The sequence below is a fragment of the Alligator mississippiensis genome, chromosome 12 (genome assembly GCF_030867095.1).
Source record: "Alligator mississippiensis isolate rAllMis1 chromosome 12, rAllMis1, whole genome shotgun sequence".
Classification (NCBI taxonomy): domain Eukaryota; kingdom Metazoa; phylum Chordata; order Crocodylia; family Alligatoridae; genus Alligator; species Alligator mississippiensis.
Genome location: NC_081835.1, coordinates 59119009 through 59137144, shown reverse-complemented (window position 1 = coordinate 59137144; position 18136 = coordinate 59119009). Strand labels below are relative to the sequence as shown.

General features: G+C 59.1%; 1 protein-coding gene across 1 annotated transcript in view; it reads right to left on the bottom strand.

Moving 5' to 3' along the window:
* Positions 1-1556: 1556 nt before the first annotated feature.
* The window catches only part of HMCN2 (hemicentin 2), an 83357-nt gene continuing 66777 nt past the window's right edge, over positions 1557-18136 (bottom strand). Inside the window, exons 78-98 of the mRNA XM_059715623.1 lie at positions 18013-18120; positions 17584-17718; positions 16862-16996; positions 15879-16069; positions 15133-15346; positions 14258-14392; positions 13746-13936; positions 12845-12926; positions 11807-12076; positions 10201-10350; positions 9388-9525; positions 8270-8391; positions 7840-8077; positions 7542-7604; positions 6831-6953; positions 6613-6747; positions 5869-5997; positions 5274-5591; positions 4643-4762; positions 3896-4022; positions 1557-3479 (exon numbers count right to left, since the gene is read on the bottom strand). Of these exons, the coding sequence (XP_059571606.1) occupies positions 3128-3479; positions 3896-4022; positions 4643-4762; positions 5274-5591; positions 5869-5997; positions 6613-6747; positions 6831-6953; positions 7542-7604; positions 7840-8077; positions 8270-8391; positions 9388-9525; positions 10201-10350; positions 11807-12076; positions 12845-12926; positions 13746-13936; positions 14258-14392; positions 15133-15346; positions 15879-16069; positions 16862-16996; positions 17584-17718; positions 18013-18120 (3476 nt within the window). The 3' untranslated portion in view covers positions 1557-3127. The remainder of the gene's footprint in view (positions 3480-3895; positions 4023-4642; positions 4763-5273; positions 5592-5868; positions 5998-6612; positions 6748-6830; positions 6954-7541; positions 7605-7839; positions 8078-8269; positions 8392-9387; positions 9526-10200; positions 10351-11806; positions 12077-12844; positions 12927-13745; positions 13937-14257; positions 14393-15132; positions 15347-15878; positions 16070-16861; positions 16997-17583; positions 17719-18012; positions 18121-18136) is intronic.

Below are 18136 nucleotides of genomic sequence, written 5' to 3'. Positions count from 1 at the left end.
ATAGTGGGGCAAAGCTGGCAGGAAAAGCCTTCTGCCAGGTCTCCTCGAGGGAGCTGCATTCCCTGCCCTGCGGGAACAGTTGTGGGGGCAGCAGCCCTGTAACATAGGCTGGCTCTGACCAAACCATGGAGGCTTGGTGGGGGCTTCCAGGCCACATCATACCCAACATGGCAACTGGCTGTGGCAGTGCCATTGTCCGCACAGTCTGGGTGGAAGGTGGGCCGTGGCGCCAATCCCCAGGGCTGCACAAGCTAATGCAACCGTGAGCGTCTAGGGAGACGGACTCTTCAGGCTGGATTCACTTCCCCGGCTCCTGTTTCCCACTTCCCCATGACCCGAGGCATTGGAGACATTAGGAAACAAGACCTCTTCTGTTCCTAGTTCCAGGGTTGAGTGAGGTTGGGGGGGGGGGGGGGGGGGGGGGAGATTGCCCCCCCCCCACCTTGTGTAAATAAAGCAGGAAATCCCCAGTTAAATATTTGGCCTCCAAACTGTGTTAGGAATGTCCTTGTGATCCATTTACTCAACCCTCTTAGCCCAGCATGGTGCAATGCAAGCTAGGAGTGGTGTGTGCCATCCCTCTGTAGCTGAGGGATGCCACACAACCCATTCTGTTGTAGGAAAAGTTAGATGTGGCACTGAGGTCCCTGGCACACTGCAAACCATGGGTTGCCTTCACCCACACCTTAAATGCAGCCACCTCCAGGGTGGAACGTGGCAGCTCTCTCAAGCCAGCGGCACTTGACCAACCAGCCACAGGAGGCAGAGCAATGAATGAGAGAAAGACCCTGTGCTAAAAATGATGGGGATGATGGTTCATCCTGACCCTGCTTCCCCAAAGCCATCTGGCTGCGCAAGACTTGCAACCCAGTCCACACCCCAGGGGTTTCAGCTGGGCGGTCTGCTTGTGGATCCAGCCACTGGGAATAAAGGAGGCATCGGCAGCTGCAGTCATTCACTCCCATGGGTCCATGCATGGTGGGGAGGTGCTGGCATTGGCACCACTGCACAACCCGGCTGTTTCCTCTGCATTGCTTCGTGGTTCAGAGGACCTCGCTCAGCCTTGCAGCCCAACCCCCTCTGCTCTGGTCCCTCTCTACCCACTTGGCTGGGCATCAACCAAGGGGGGCACCTCATACACTGCCAGGAGCTCCCTCAGCCCCTGCCCCAGCGGCCCCTCCTGCCAACAGACAAGCAGGGAGGGAGAAACACCTTCCCAGTCTTCTCCCTCTCTCAGAGACCTGCGTGAGCCTTGTAGCCTGGCAGGGCCCTGGTCCCTTGCCTGGGTACTGAGCCCTCACACACTGCCAGGGGGAGCGAAGCAGCTCCCAAACGGACACGGGGTCCCTCCCCGGGACAGAGACCCCCCTTGCAGCCACTCATCTAGGGGCCCAGGACTGAGAACCCAGAGGAGCAATTTGCCCACATCCTGCTCTAAGACCATGCAGCCCATGGAGGCTGCTTGGGGGGGAGAGTAGGGTGTCTTCCCGCTCCACATCATGCTGCTCCATGCTGGACACATCCCCACCCAGAACCAGACCAGCTGCAGGTTGTACTCACAAAACCAGCTTTATTTGGAACAAAACCAGCAATAAATACAGGTGCAGAGGAACCAGCTTAATTGTTTCTATGACTGTGACTGAGCACAGCGACACCACACTTGGAACAGAGCAACACGACAGTCCCAGAGCTCCCGCCCAGCCCTGCCCCTTCAAACCTCACCTCCTACCCCCACCACAGCTCAGCACAGCATGCCCCTAGCCTGGGGACCATGATGGGACCTGTGCAGAACCAGGCTGGTTTGCAAACCCCAGTTCATTGTCAGGGATACCACTTGCATCTCAGAGGCATGCACCCCTGGGCATTCATAAGGCAGAATCAAGAGGACGAGGCACTGTGCTGGGACTCGGTTTCAATTCCTGATGCTGCTTGTGGCCCAGGGAAGTTGCACCCATTTCTGCTCCTACCTCTGTAACACTCAGTCCTGACCCGCTCTGGAGCTATGAGCTGTGGGTGTGAACCAAGGAGACCCAACAGCACACGCATCCCTGGGTGAACTGGGGCTAATAGACTCCAGCTCAGGAGAGAAAATGAGAGTATGTTAATATCTGCACGGTCCAACAAGGCTTGAGGGATGGAGACGGCTTGTCGGACAGCGATCCACAGGGGCAGGAAAGACCTACCCCATGCTAGGAGGAGGGACGGGGTGGGGAACTCCTTTGATCACAAGGTCTGCAGAGAGCTGCAGGGAAGCTGCAGCTCAGGGGCCACGGGCTGAACCTCACCGACGTGGCTGGGGCAGCAGCTGATCTGACGTGTCTGCAACAGTGCCTGGCACAACAGGGCTGACATCTGGGTTGGGCCTTGCTATAACACACATCCGCCATGGCCAAGTGACTCCAGCATCTCCCCCCAAGGCTCCTGAGCAATGTATATTCCAAAGAGCCAAAACCCTGATCTAAGCAGGCTGCCCCGATCCTCCGTATCTGACCCTGACTGCAGCCAAGGCCTCGCAGGAGCCGTGTTTGGTTAGAGGCGGCACATGACAACAGGCCCAGGGATAGCCGCCCTGTCGCAACAGCGATTGCCCCAGCACCTGATGTTTGCAGGAGGATCCCAGGCTGCAGCAAACCTTCGCCTCCCCTACACCCACCACAGCCCCCGCTGCACTCACAATGGCACAGTGCAGCATCCCAGAGGCCCAGCACCCTGCCACGTCCCGGGCGCTCGCTCCTCTGCTGTGTCAGCAGCTGATGCCCTGAGGAAAGTCCAGCTGACAGCAGATCAGGAGGCAGAGGTATCCAAAACAGCCCTGAGGCTGTCCCAAGGGGTCAGTGCAGTGAGCTGGTAGCAAGCCAAGGGGCTGAACCGGGAGGGAGAGGGACAGCCAAGCAGATGCAGGCAGGAGGGAGTTTGACAGGGTCACCTGAAGCCTCTTGGAGGGCACCAAACTCAGGGCAGGGAATGGGGCACAGGGATCTGAAGCACAGACACAGCAAAGCAGAGTGGGCTTCCCAGACAGAGCAGGGCACCCCGTCCTGGAGACATGGTCAGGAACAGAGGGAGAAGAGAGCAAGGTCTGGCGGGGCTGGGTCTTTCTGCACACCTTCCCCAGCCCAGACTGCTCTCAGTAGGGGTAGGGTGAGACCGAGATGAGGATGATGAAGACGCTGTGCACCTGCTGCTCGCCCATGGCCTGAGCCTGCACCTTGAGGTGGTAGAGGCCAGGGGCATGGAGCGGGCGCAGCGTGGAGATGACGCCGCGGCCCCGCTCGGCCCGCACAGCGAAGGGGCTGCCTGGGTCCTGCTCCAGCACATGGAAGAGGGTACGGTTGTGGGGCGCGCCACCCGGGGAGAGCGCAGCCAAGTGCACAATGTCATGGCCGGCCAGGATGCCGAAGGGCAGCGGGAGGAGCTTGTACTGCAAGGCTGAGGGGCCACCCAGGCTGCAGTCCCCCAGGCAGCGGCGGAGGCACACTCTGCATAAAAACAGGCATGTGTCAGCATGGGGGTCCGTGCACAGGACTCCTGGGCCCCAACCCTGCCATAGACTGAGCCTGTGTGCCTCAGTTTCCTCACGAGGCACCAAGGGGGTTTGCTGCTGCAGGGCCCTGCACGCCTGGTGCTGTGACCGCTCAAAGCACTGGGTATTGGGGTTGTGCTAAAAAGACAAGTGCCAGTCTGCTCCCGTCACCCTGGAGCCAGGGATCCAACCCCTCGTAGGGAAACTGAGCCCCCATCTCTGGTGGCTCCATCCATCCATCCATCCATCCATCCAGGAGGGAGGGAGGGAGGGAGGGAGGGAGCAGCTGCTCTGCTCAGGGCTGGTCCCTGGGGAGCAGCAGTTCTTCTTCCCACCCCTCTCCCACTGCTGTACCCCAGCCCCGCTCCTTACCCCGGGCTGGTGCCTCTCCAGTAGCCAGCAGGGCAGGGTGTGTGCACGCACTGGGAGCCTCCACGCGTATTAAAGCACAGCTGGGCTGGACTGCACCGTGTCCTCCCATCTGCACATTCATCTATGTCTGCAGAGGGAGAGGCAGACAGCAGCTGAACAGAGACCACTTGGAGGGGGACCCTCCACAGCTCTGCTCCATTCACTACCTGCCCCCCCAGGCCTCAGCAGGACACCTTCAAGCTCTATGCAGCCGGTCTCAATGGAGCTCTTCTCTGCCAGCCCCTGGCTGTAAGTCCAGAGGGAGCTGCAGGATCGGGTAGAAAGAGTGCAACCCTCTGCTTCCAAGTCCTGCCAGGGACAAGGGGGCTGCACAGCAGCTCATCAGCAGCCATAGCTGAGCACTGCTGTCTAGTGGCCTGAGCACAGGGGTAGAAGCCCTAGAGATCCTGCAATCTGCAGCATGTCCCTTGGGGAAGCCCCGTCTTCTGCCTGCTCAGTGACCCATCTGAGCACAGCACTGCGAGGCTCCAGACTTTAATGAGTCAAATCCCCCCACATGGGAGAAGGGACCTGCCAGCACTCTGGGAAGCCCTGTGGTCAGCTGGCTTTAACCCCTGGCAGAGAGCTGCGGAGCAGCAGTGGAAAGGTATGGCAACCAAGGTTTACCAAGGGACAAGGCTGAGATGGATCTGTTTTCAATGGCAAGCACACACATGGCCCCTGAGCAGTGCCTGGCCCCACACTGACCTTGGCAGGTCTTCCCGTTAGGCAGCAGGCGGTAGCCAGGAGGACACAGGCATCGGTAGCTGCCCTCAGTGTTTTTGCACTCATGCTGGCACAGATTCTGGGCCTGGCACTCATCAAGATCTATGAGATAGCAGGGAAGAAAGCAGGCAGGCATCTGAGCAGGGCATGCTTTGCAACCGGCTCCCATGTGTGCACACAGCAGTGTCGCCCCTCAGGTCGCCCACAGACAGCCAGGCACAGCTTAAAGCCTGTGGAAGGCTCCCAGCTCCCTTCAGGCTTCCTTGTGGGGGTTTCTCAAGGCTTGGGCACCCTCCAGGGCACCAAGGCTTCCACCCTGGTGCTTCTAACTCTGTGGCTGAGATGCAGAAAGGAGGATTGGGGGAAAGGGAGCAGGAGAGAGGGAGCAGACTGCTGTGTGTGGGGCACTCTGGAGCCCAGAGCCCTGCTGTCTCTGCCAAGCCAGACTTACGGGCATTAACACCTGGTGCAGCGTGGACCCCGGTCTCAGTCACAGAGTGCCCAGCAGCTGGGGCTGGTGCCAGCCTGCAGGTACCCCAGCAAGGCTAGAGAGCATCGCCCCAAGCACCCCACCCATGCACCCCACTGGAGCACCCAGGGGCAACAGCCTCACCAATGCATGCGCTGCTCCGCCTGGTGAATCCCAGTGGACACTGGGCTCGGCTGCTGCGTCTCAAGGTGTTCCCGGCTGGGCTGAAGGAGAACCAGGTGTAATAGGACCTGCCATGCGAGGGGTTGGGCAGTCTGAGCCACTGCAGATGGGCCCCTCTGTGGGCATCAGTCACGTTGCCCTCGGCCCTCTCCAGTGCGGCACAAGACCTGCCATCCCTGAGTAAGGCCTTCCCTGGTGGGCACAGGCACTTGTAGCTGCCCTGGAGATTGTGGCACTGGAAAGCACATGGCGAAGGCACGTGCAGGCATTCATTTATGTCTGAGGGGGAGAGAAGTCACTGTGAGGATGAGAAGCCAACTCCCCATGTGTCCACAGGTCCTTTCATCCCATGTGTGATCTGCTGTTACATCACCCCCACCTCTCACAGCTGGGGAAACCGAGGCACAGGGGCAAGGGAAGGGATGAGCCCAAAGCCAGAGAGCGAGTTGGGGTTACAGCCCCTGCGACCGTCCGTCTCCCCCTGCCTCCAGCCCAGTCTCTCAGTGCATGCTGCCACCCCTGCTTTGGCTAGTCCAGAATTAAGTCTCTCTCTCACCCAGGCAGGGGCGGCCGGTGCCCTGGGACTGATAGCCCCGGGGGCATGCACAGTGGTAGCCACCGACAGTGTTCTCGCAGAGCTGGTTGTAGCGGCAGGCATGGGACCCCTCCATGCATTCATTGACATCTGAGGGCAGGAGAGGAGCACAGGTCACAATGCTGAGTGCCCGGGACACTGGCCAAACCCTGGCCCCTCCCAGGGGAGTCACAGAGCCCTTCCCACTGCCGCCCACCTCCCAGGGCTTCCTGCTGCCCAGTCCCAGGCTCCACACTGATGAAAGGACCCATCTGACCCTGAAGCCAACTGGAATCTTTCTCTGAATTGGGCTCAGTGAAGACCGTCAATGCCCAGGACACGGGGACTGGATGACCCCCAGAGCTGGGGATGGCACATGGAGTTTGCACCCATAGGTCAGCGGTGGGGAAAGCCAGCATTGCTGTGCCAAGGCTGGCCTAAAACAGCTCCATGTCTCTTGGGATCACCCTGCCAGCTGGCACAGGGTCACTGAGCCCCTAGCAGTGAGGAGTCCTTGTGCCAGCTGGCTCAGTGGCCTGGCATCCTATGCCCTCTTCCAGCAGTTGCCAGGGCTGCGGCCCATGGTGGGAGCCATTGGGGAGCTGCTGCTCCTGCTTCTGGCCTCGTTCTTGACAGCAGAGAGCTCTGCAGCAGGGCTGCCAACCCACCGCCTGCAGAGCCCGGCCTCCCTGCCCCACTGTGAGCCTCTGCAGGAAGCTGCATTACCTTCACACCCGGCTCCATCCACGCCCGGGCGGAAACCAGCCCCGCAGCGCAGTAGGCAGCGGTACGACCCCACCAGGTTCACGCACCGCTGGCCCAGGTGGCAGGCATGGGTGCCCTGCATGCACTCGTCCACATCTGGGGAGAGAGCACAGCGTGAGCATGGCCCCACACCCTTCCTGTGCGAGTCTTGCCCAGCAGTCCAGGGAGGCCCTGCTTACCTCTGCACTTCCTGCGGTCCAGCGCCAGGGTGTAGCCACCAGGGCAGGAGCAGGAGAAGCTGCCCACAGAGTTGTGGCAGGTGTGTGAACACGGGCGCCTGGGGGCAGCGCACTCGTTCTGATCTGAGGGGGGAGGAAAAGGGGGTCACCAGCCCTTACCCATTCACGCAGGAGGGCAGGCACTCCTGTGCAAGCTACGTCCCCTCTGAGCCCCCGCAGCACGGAGCCAGGTGAAGCCAGGCCACCCCAAGGGAACAGGCAGCTTGGCAGGTCTGCTGAGCTGCTGATAATACCCAGGCAGGGGCTGCGGAGACTGTAGGAGCCAAGAAGCCGGCTTGGCTGCTGGAGATCTGGGATGCACAGGGCAGCCAGAATCTATAACTGCATTCATCAACTTCACCCTCACCCCTCCCGGAGGAGCAGCACGCCTGTCTACCCCAGTGTCCTCCTGCCCACCATCCTCCACACCTCAAGGGAGGCTGCTCGTGGAAGCTGGCCAGTTGCCCCAAGTGCTATGTGGTGGGGGTGCAGTATGTCACGGATGGGCTTAGAACTGCTCATCCTCCTGCAGCCAGGTTACAGGGGCCCTACAAGGTGCAGGGAGCGTGTGTGCAGGGCAGACAGGACTGAGGACAGCCCCAGCCTCGAGCAGGCCTGGAAAGCGAGCACGGGTCTGTGCAGTCTGGTCCAGCCCCACAGGTGGACTCTTACCTAGGCAGTAATGCTGCTGTGGGTCTTTGGTGAAACCCTGGGGACACTGGTCTCCATTCGCCCCTGGAAGACAAATAGAGGAGCTGCGGGACGCCCTGTCAGCACCTCAGTGAAGCAGGGCTCATGGGCTGCAACTACCCCAGCAGTGTCACCCCACTCCCATGCAGGCCAGCTTCCGTCTCAGAGACACCCCTTGTACCCCACAGGCCCCCAGGCAGATCAGAGAAGCTCAAGGGAAATGAGGCTCCATTCCCCTCGCACTGGAAGGGGACAGGGTCGAACTCTGCTGTGCTGGTACCTGCATGGAGGGAGGTGCCGAGCTGGAAACGGAGCTCCTCGGAGGCTGGGTCAAAGGAGGCCTCCACGGACCGGGCCCGGACGTGTTGCACTAGGGTGGGCTGGAAGCCCAGCGTGGGGTCGTACTCAATGGTGTGGTTGCAGCGGGCACGCACCCTGCGCCCATCCTGCAGGAAGCTCTGCACAGAGCCCGCATACAGCTGCCCGGCCCCCGTCTGCACATAGTGCTCGCTGAAAGACTGAGAGCCAAGAAGGCAAAACAGGGCAGGTCAGGGACTGAACCCACTGAGGCTGTGGCAGGCTCTGCCTGGGAGATGGGTCCCATGAGCTGGCACTGCAAAGAGGACCTGGGGAATGCCCCACTCGAGGGAGCCGGCGCCAGAGCAGAGCAGCAGCGGGGCTGCCAGTCCCCACCAGGACCCGATACCGACCTGCAGCAGCACGGCTGCCCTAGCGATGCTCTCAGGCACAAACCCATTGACCACAACATCGAGCAGCAGCTCCCTGCCTGCCTCCAGGCCCCGGGCGATGTGCGTGATGCGCAGGAGCTCCCCTGCAGCGAAAGGTGGCAGCAATGAGGGCTCAACCCAGCCCCAGGCGGTGCTCATACAGCAGACATAGGGCTGAGCACCGCAGGCTGCCATGTGCCCAGGGGGCCAGCAGCAATCTCAGGGCTTGATCCCACACACTCAAACCCAGGCTAGGGAATTGCCCCTCAAGATATGAATGCCCTCATGCCACCTAGCACTACACAGGGCACAGCTCCCCCAGCACCGGGGCTGCACAATGTGCTGGACACCAGCATCCTTAGTCAAGTAAAACCAAATGCAGCCACTTTGCCTGGCTGGGACCCACATCAATGGCTCCTTGAGGGTCCAGCAAACCCAGAACCCTGCATAGAAGTCAATGGGAAATGTCAGCTGACAGGACCAAACCCCCCATGTCACAGGGTTTTGATGCCAAGGCAATGCCCCGAATGAGACACGGGTCACTCAGGACGGGAGGCAGCCAAAGCCCGCAGGGGACTCCTCATGCACTGTGGTGGGGAGGGCTAGCACACAACAGCCCCAGGGATGCTGCTGTGGAGCCTGGCTGTGCTGTGACCATTTGACAACCACCACCAGTTCCTGAGCTGCCCCCAGCCATACCCTGCTTGGCAAGGCACTAGCTACAGCACTGGACCAGGATGCAGGGGACACAGCTCTGCCCCTATCCTGCCTTGGGCAGGGCACTGCACCCCTCTATGCTGGGACATGGGGCTGAGGACAGTGACCTCCAGCAGAAAATGGGAGATGAGATGGAAAGCACGAGGCTTTGACTGCTGTGATCTGAGCTCCCTGGCTGAGACAGAAGCAGTACAGGGATCCCTGGCCTGAGCTGGCAATGCCTAGTTGTAGGGTAGGGATGGCTGGGAGAACAGCCCTGGTGAACAGCTTGACCAGTGTTACCCAGCCTCAAGGCAGCCTCTTTACCAGTAAAGCACCCCTGGGGACTGCTACTTCCCTCCCTGGGGTCTCATTCAAGGTACCTCAAGGATGTCCCCCTTTACCTGTAGCAAATTCCATCTGCGACTCCTGCTTGAAGATGCCTCTGGTCAGTGTGAAGCCATTCACTGTGCTGCCGCTCTGATGTGCAAAGGACCAGTAGATGGGAGCGATGACAGCAACCAAGACCCTCATCAGTGGCCCTGGGGGTACGGCAGGGAGAGTCAGGTCTGGGGCAGTTGCAGGCTGCTAACCCAGGGCTGGAGGGATAGTAGCAGGGTCTGATTCTTAGAGGTGCAAATTCGCACAACACTTGTCCTGAGGCAAGAGGCCTCTCTGCACTGGGCCCTTCCCCTTCCCCCTGTCCTGGTCAGTCAGAGCCCAGAGCCTTTCCCTGCGCCTCGACTGGAAAGAGCTTCCTCCTTCCCTGCTCCTGAGAAAGGCCCCACTGGGGCACTTTACCAACAAATGCCAGGGTGCATAATCCATATTCAGCTAACAAAGGTCCTATGCACTTAACCAGCATGCAAAGAGTGAAAGGCTGTTTCAACATGAGACAAAGCCTGGGCCAACTGTCATGCTATGCAGCTAGGCAAATTATGCACACTTCCTTGCAGAATTATTTCCTTGCATAATTAGAGCACCAGCTGGTTTCTAAGATGCTGCCCTGCCCAGCCTTCGGACTAACAGGGCTACCCACCCCCTCCAACACATAGAAGTGGAGTACCCTGTGCTGTCAACGCACTGCTCAGTGGGCACATCTGCCTGAGGTTGACAATTATGTTGAATTGCTGGCCATTCAATTTGCATGTAGGAAACACCAGAGGGTACCTTCTGCCCACGCATACCATACCCTTGGTGACATTGTCCCCACGTACCAACCGCTGGTGGGATATTCCGGATGCTGCTGCGTATGGTGGTGATGCCCGAGCGGAGCTCCTCTGTCACACTGCTGTTCAGAGAGGCGATGCCAAATTCCTTGTTGTTAATGATGCCGATCAGACTGCCCCGGACCTGGAGGGGCTCTCCTGCAGGGGAGGGATAGGGAATGAGTCACAAGACTGACACAGCCTCCTGGACACTGTAGGACATGAGCAGGTGGGCAAAGGGCTACCAAGTGGACATGAAGCTGGGAAGGATGGATTCCTATCCCCGTCCCCCACTGCTCCAGGGCCTCACAAGTTCCCATCCAGGGAAAACTCCCTTTCTAGAGGCATCAGGGACCTGGGTCTGCTCAGCAGCACCATGCATAGGATCAATTCAGGCTCACTGCACAGTGTGCCAAACCCTGGCCCAGACTTGCCACTGCTGAAACAGGGGGGAGTCATTTCTTTGGGTAGCTTCTTCAATCCATGTCACTCCACCATTGCCCCACAAGTGGCCGCACATGCATTCACATTTGTATGCATGCACCCAAACACAACTACATGCATTCAAGCAGCAGGCAAAGCCACATGCCCAGGCTCACCCAGAGCCTCATTCATGCTGCAGGCAATCTGCTCTTCCTGCTGTGCACAAGCTCAGCTCTGGCCTGTGCCCCCGTGTTGTTGGTTCATCCTGCCAAGGGTCTGGCAGACCAGAAACCCAGTGCCAGAGCCCCTATTACTGCTAACTCAAGGAGACATGCTGGGTGCTCCAACGCACTTCCTCTGGTTAACACTGCCTGGCAGCTGGCTCTGCAATCTGTTCGCAGAGGAAAAGCAGAAGAGGATGTGCCTTTGCCTGTGGAGGCATGAATCAGAGACTGGGAGATCTGGAAAACGTCAGTGGAAAAGTACAGCCTGTGGCAGGCTGCACCTTGAAGGCAGTTGCCATCCCTGGTACAAAGGTCTTGAAGAAAGTAAAAGAGCCCCTCAGCTCCACCCCATGGCCACTCATCCAGAAAAGGAGAAGACTAATGGGAGAGGCAATGGCAGATAAAATAGCAGCCTCACCTCCCAGAGCCAGTCCACACTCCCGGGCAAGAGGAGCCTTTGGAACAGTTTCACAGGGAAATAGGTCTCAGTCAGCACGGGCTAGCTCAGCATTGCAGGTGCTACAATAGGGGCAGCTGAGCAAAGCAGAGGCTGATAGGAGCAAGCAGGACGTCTGCTGTCACACCAGACAGGGGACCTAGGCAAAAGGCAGGTGCCACAGCAGCTCTGCTCAGCCGTGCGCCTCAGGCACACCCCGGTGGGGTGGTAGAAGCAGGACTTAGCACCACATAGGCAGGGGAGGAGGGAGCAATCAGGCAGGCGGCACAGCCATGTCTTTGCAAGGGAAGGTGGGAAATTCCCAGACTCGAATGCATTCAGCAGCAGCCACTGCTGTGTTCAGGCAACCAGCCTCCATGGACCGCGGCTCTGGTTTAAGAAACAGTGAATTCACACAACAGATGCAGGTCTAGGTCACTGGCCACCATGGGCCACAGACCTGTTCAGCCACAGAGGGCAGGAGGACCGCCACCTTAGCCAGCACTGCAAGCACAGGCCCTGGGGCACGTACCTTGCACAGTCAGGACAGCCTGGGCGATGGAGGTTCCCAGGAGGTTGCGAGCAACACACTCGTACTGCCCCGCATCAGCCTCCTCCACGGCACTGAGCAGCAGCGTGGAGTTGGGCAGGACCTGGACGCGGTGGTTCTCCAGCAAGGGCTCCCCATCCCGGGCCCACTCCACCATAGGGGTCGGCTCCCCAGCAGCCTGGCAGTGCAGCAGCACCCCCTCGCCCACACTCGCCACCGCATCCTGAGGTTCGGCACTGAACACGGGGAGGCCTAGAGCAGAAGACACCAGGTCACAGCAGCCCCCAGCAGGTGGCAATGGCCACATGTTCTCAGTGGGGGTGAGGCCACAATGGCACTTCTGTGATTCAGCTGCAGAAAGCCCCAAAATGCAGGGTTGTCTGGACTGGGGGGGTTGGGCAGATCCTCCCCTAATCCATTTTTGGGAGCTTGTCATTAGACACCAGGGTCCCCCCAGGCAGACCCGGACACAGGCATGGGCAAACTGGGTGGCTACCTGGGGCCTGGACAGAAAGGGGGCCTGAAAATGAAAAAAAAATTACAAGTGCAAAAAACAGTTTTAATATTGTGCATATACAGGACTGGCAATGTTATCAATTGAGAACAAACTAAAGGCATCGATACCACAGATGTAATAAGGACTTTTGCAACAAAAACATCATTATCTCTGGCAAAGTGGGGCCCCAATACTAAAAGTTTGCCTGGGGCCACCAGGACTCTAGGTACGGCACTGCCCCCAGGATCTAACTTTGATTCACCCGGAGCTCATACCTATTCCCAATGGATGTTTGATCCTGGTGGCCAGGGGGATTTCAGAGATGCTGCCCTTCTCCCCAGCTGATGGCTGTGGAGCAGCAGAACATCAATGGCACTTTTGCTTGCTGACAAGCTGACCATTTCCCCAACAAAGAGACACTGCCCACATGAGGCTGGCTCGATACATGCTGGGTGGGAAAGCATTTAGCATGAGAGTAAAATCCCAGCCCTGCCCCAGGAGAGGCAAAGTGGGCAGGCACTCACTCTGCAGGGCGAGGGTAACCACCTTCTCCACAGCGCCCACTTCGTTCTCCGCCACGCATGTGTAGTGTCCTGCATCGTCGCTCTGGGGTGGGGGAGCAGGGGAAAAGCAAGTGCATTAATATAGCTGTCTACACCCTGCCCAAAACAGGTCATACCGGTGACTCCCCACCTTTTTAGATACACAACAGTGACCAGCGTGGTCCTGACATACAACACTCCTTCCGGCGAAGATGGAGCATATCTAGGTGGGATCTAGAGAGTTTAGATTATGGATGGTACGGGATGGTTTGGATAGGGATGCTTCTGCCGCAGACAGGGAGCTGGACTAGATGTGACCTCTGAAGGGTCCCTCCAGCCTGACATCTCTATTATTCTCTATGATTTGATGAGCTGTGGTTTCCCTCCAGGCTGTCCCTTGAGTTAGAAAAGTAACGTGCCATCTTTATCTTTGCCACAAGCCCTTTGGCATAGAGAAGGGGGATGCTCCAAGCAGGGATACAGGGTCATGAATTCCTTTCACCTCTATCAGGACACCCAGCAGCAAAGGGAACATCAGCGCCTAGGAAACAGAGGTCCAAACCCCTTCTGAAGGAATCAGTGACAGCCAGGAGGTAAGAGACTCAGTCGCATGTTAATTCGTGGGTGCAGAGAGCTGAGACTCCTGCCTGCTTTCCTGGCCAACAGAGATCTCTGCAGCTCAGGCTAAGCCTGCTTGCTGCAATCATATGGTCTCCTCAGCTATGTAGGATGATGCAGGATTGCTCTGATGCTGTCTCCAGGCAAGTCCAACCACCGGGACAGAGGGAAGGATCTTACTATCCCCCTTCTCTCACAGATACCCATCCTCCTGCCCAAGCTCTTATCTCCATCACCAAAGCACTGAGCCTGGGCTGCCACTCACCACTGTCCCGTAGATGGCCAGGGAGCCGTTCTGGAGCTGCCGCAGGTGATGGCTGCCCTGCACGGGGATCCCGTTCTTGTCCCAGTGGATGACAGGGGCAGGGTCGCCATAGGCTTCGCAGTCCAGGAGGGCGTTGGCCCCCAGGGGCTCCACCTGGTAGGCACTGACCTCCCCTTGCAGGACAGGAGCCTCTGGGGAAGGAGAAGGAGTCAGAGGCTACCAGTATGTCCAGGCTACAAGCAGGGCTGTGATGAGCATGGCCAGGCAGAGCCGAGGGTGGCTGCGAAGAAACCAAGAGCACCAAAAGCCCAGGAGCAAAGCTCCTTATCTGAGTGCCCAAGGCCTGGCACAGCTTGGGCTGCACCTTCCCACCTACCAGGACCTGCGCTAAAAGGAAGGCAAACTGGGATGACCCACATCCTGCCTGCCACACAGGCCTAGCCAGAGGCCTGCCTGGCACCGCCTGCTTGCTCCTGGGATGGCCGAGGGACACTTCTCCCTGCCTGAAGCACCTTTCACATAGACAAAACCGATGGCCTTGATGCTGCCAGCGCTGTTCTCGGCAGTGCAGATGTAGGTGCCGCTGTCCTCCTTGGTGACACTGTCTCTCTGCAAGGTGCTCCGGCCACTCCGCTCTGAGATGCCACCTGCCAAGGCAAAGCCACACAGCTGGGCTTAGGAAGGTGCTCATGGAGCTGGGCCACCTGCTGTCACACCCATCTCGGCCACTGGGCCCCGAGAGGTAATGAAGGGGGAGCAGGAGCCCCAGCTGACACCCCAAGTCCTGCCCTCTCTTTTGCTGTCCAGGGAGGCAGGCCAGGATCCCGCCTTCGTCATGCTGGACCCCGCCATGTCACAGCAGCGCTACCAGATTAAAGGATTTCCTGCGTCTTCCAGAGCTTGTCCTAGTGGCAGCTCTGTGCAGCCGAGGGGGACACAGCAGGTCTGCCCCAGCCCTCTCCCAGGGTCCTGCCCCCGGACTAAGCAAACCACTGACATCCCAGTGACACGGGGAAACTGAGGCACGGAGAAGTGTCACGCACCCAAGAATCAGTGTCACCACCAGGGACAGAACCCAGGAGTCCTGCCCCCAGCCCTGCACGGCAGCACAGAGCCAGGCACAGCCATCTTAATCTCACAGCTCAGAGAATCATAGAAAATTAGGGTTGGAAGAGAGGTCACCTCTGGTCCAACCCCCTGCTCAAAGCAGGACCAGCCCCAACTACATCATCCCAGCCAGGGCTTTGTCTAGCCAGGTCAAAAACCTCCAAGGATGGAGAATCCACCACCTCATCTGCTCTCCTCTCCCCCTGCACTCATCCTCTGGCTTCTTCCATGCCCTGGCTTCCCTGCCCCAGCCCGTCTATGCCCCTGTGCCCCCACGCACTCGTGACAGGCTGGTTGTACATGGTCCAGGTGATGCGGGGCATCGGGTTCCCCTTAGCACCACAGACGAGCTCCAGTCCCTCGCCCGCGCTCAGTGACAGGTCCCCCGGCAGCTCGGTGAAGGCGGGGGGCACGAGGACAGTCAGGTGGAGCTGGCGGGCAGCTCTCCCGGCTGCGTTTTCTGCGGTGCAGGTGTATGTCCCGGCATCCCCGGCCTGTGGGGTGAAAAGGTCCAAGGTGCAAATGAGGGGGCAGCCCATGGGTAGACTCTGTGCCCCACAGGCTGATGGCCTGGAGGGGACACCTCTCCTGCCAGTTGCTACCCCTGTGTCAGGGGGCACAACAGAGCCATGCCCTGCTGAGCTGCCCCTCTCTTGGCTGTTGGGTAGAGATGGATGAGCTCAGTGCTTGGTATCAAAGATTTAAGGTCCCCTGGGTAGGCCCTGCTCCGTGAATGCCCCAATACATCCCTCCGGGCCCGACCTGCCCCGCAGGGTGCCCACGAGGGCTTAGCTAATCCTGAATCCATCAGCTGCTGCTCCTACAAGCTGCCAGTGCTAAGCAACCCCAGGCTCTCTCCTCTGCCACCTGCGGTTCTCCCAGGCTCAGCAGGTGCATAAGGGTCAGCAAGGCCCCATCTCCAGCCATTAGCTCTCACCACCCACCACGGCTCAGAGCCCCGCAGACAGATGCACACCAGGGATGTAAAGCAGATCAAGCCCCGGTCGCACGACATGGGAGGCTCACCTGGGCATCCTTGACGATCAACTCCCCTGACTGCAGGAAGGTGAACTTCCCATTGTCCCCTCGCACCACAGCCCCGTCTTTTGACCAGGTGATCCTGGGCTCAGGGATCCCCCGCACGGCACAGGGCAGGAGGACTTGCAAGCCTTCAGGGACAGACAGCTCCGCCGGGCCAGCCTCAACCACTGGGGGCACTAGGGTGGGAAAGGAGCCAGACCTCAGTTGGTCACAGGTCCACCCCCCACCCCCTCCACCCACAACACTGACCTTCCCAGCTTGGTTATGGGGGCTCAGCTAGGGGCAGCAGAAACAAACCATGAGCCTGACATGGCCCAGACCCCTCTGACTGAGCGAGAAGGCAGGAGCTGCCAGCTGCCCCCATGGTAAAATGCAGGTGCTGATCCCTGCTCCATTGCAGCTCTGCCGCACTGCCGGCTGCCTCTTGACCTCTCCAGCATCCTCCCCCACAGTCCCAGCACTGCCATGGCTCCGACACCCAGCTGCCCTGCCCTGAACACTGGCAACTGCAGCATCTGAAGGAGATCTGGGCTTGCACCAAAATGTCAGGCCCAAACCCTTTCTGACTTGGCACCTGGATGCCAGCTCTAGATCGCCGGTGCAGACCTTCCTACAACCAAACCCAGACCTGAACAGCCTGGAGGAAAAAGTTTGGGACCAGATCCCAAACTTGGCAGCTGGCATCATCTTGTCCCGAAGCCCAGCTGCCAGGTGGACAGCAGCACCGGGCCAGTCTGCCAGCTCCTCTGCACACCTCCAACCACATGTGTTTCTCTGTGCAGCATTTGTAGGGGAAGACAGCCACAACCAAGTTCTCAGACTTGGGAAGCAGCAGCTTGGCAAGGTAGTGGCCACAACCCCTGCCCCTCCCTTCAGCTTGGGAGTATTGTGCCCTGGATGCCCTAAGGAGAGCAATGGGCTTAGCTTGCTGTTGGCTCCTAGAGTCACCAGTTGGATTGCTCCCCTACCTTGCACAATCAGCCGGGTCTTCCCCAGTGCTGTGCCCGAGGGGTTCTGTGCCACGCACAGGTAATTCCCAGCATCCTCCACAGTGGCACGTAGCAAATGGAGGTGCCCATTGGGGAGCACCCTGAAACCAGCTCCTGCTGGGAGGAAACAAAAGGGCTCAGAGGCAGAAAGAAATCAAAAGCAAAGGCAGAAAAGCCAAACCACTGCCGCCCAAGAGCTTTACCCACTGGCAAAGGGGCTGCAGGCCGGGGCTACTTCACCCAGGGGTGACATGCAGTCTCTTCTGGGAAGGCTGCCTCCCCCAGAAACTGCCTCTCCCAGAAACTGCTTTCACAGCAGTTAGCGTGGGGGAGGCAGGACGTCACAACTCAAGGTGGATTCTGGCCACAATGCCGGGGTTAAAAGCACCTTCACTCTTTCAATGTGTGGCCAAGGGAGATTTCATGACCATGCACCACTGTGAGTGTCAGCAGCCTTAAATGAGGGTGTCACAGCAAGAGACCAGGCCACCAAGGGGTCATCCCGGAGACAGGAGTCACCCAGGACCAGGACAAGCTGAGGGGCTTTGGAAAGGCTGCAGGGAGCTTATATCACTCAATTTGCTGCCACACCCATCAGTGCCCTTAGCATGTGCGCTGATCTCTGGGAGCATGCTTAGTCCCTCCTGGGGCGTTGCAGCACTGGGCAGCTACAGCAAAGCCCTCCCAAGGCCCTGGCTCACCTGCAGGGATGTTGATCCCTTCCTTCTGCCACGTGATCACTGGGCGAGGCAGCCCGGAAGCCTCGCAGGGCAAGACCACACCAGAATTGAGCACCACCTGCATCAGGCGGGGCAGGGGCTTTACCACTGGGGGCTCTGCAACCAAAAGAGACACTCGCAGCCAGTTTCTTCTCCCCTTGGCCATGGCAGGACACCAGGGGCATCACCCGCGTGGAGCATGGCCTGGCTCCTGCCATGGCTTTCACAGCCCCACTGGGCAGTTCCCCAGCTACTGCTAAAGAACAAGCTAGCTTATACTCCTGCCCTGAAGTCACCCCGGAAGATGGGGTGCTCTACTGCAGGCCAGGAGCCAGGGCTCCTCCATCATCCATGTCTCTCTGGGGCTGGTGCCCTCCCCCTCCTCCCCCAGCCCACCATGCCCCTAGGTACCTTGCACCGCAAGCAGGAGGTGCTTGTGTGCCATGCCAGCAGCGTTTCTTGCCGTGCAGGTATAGCGCCCAGCATGAACGGGCATTGCCTGGTTGATCTCCAAAGCCCCTGGGAACACAGGAAC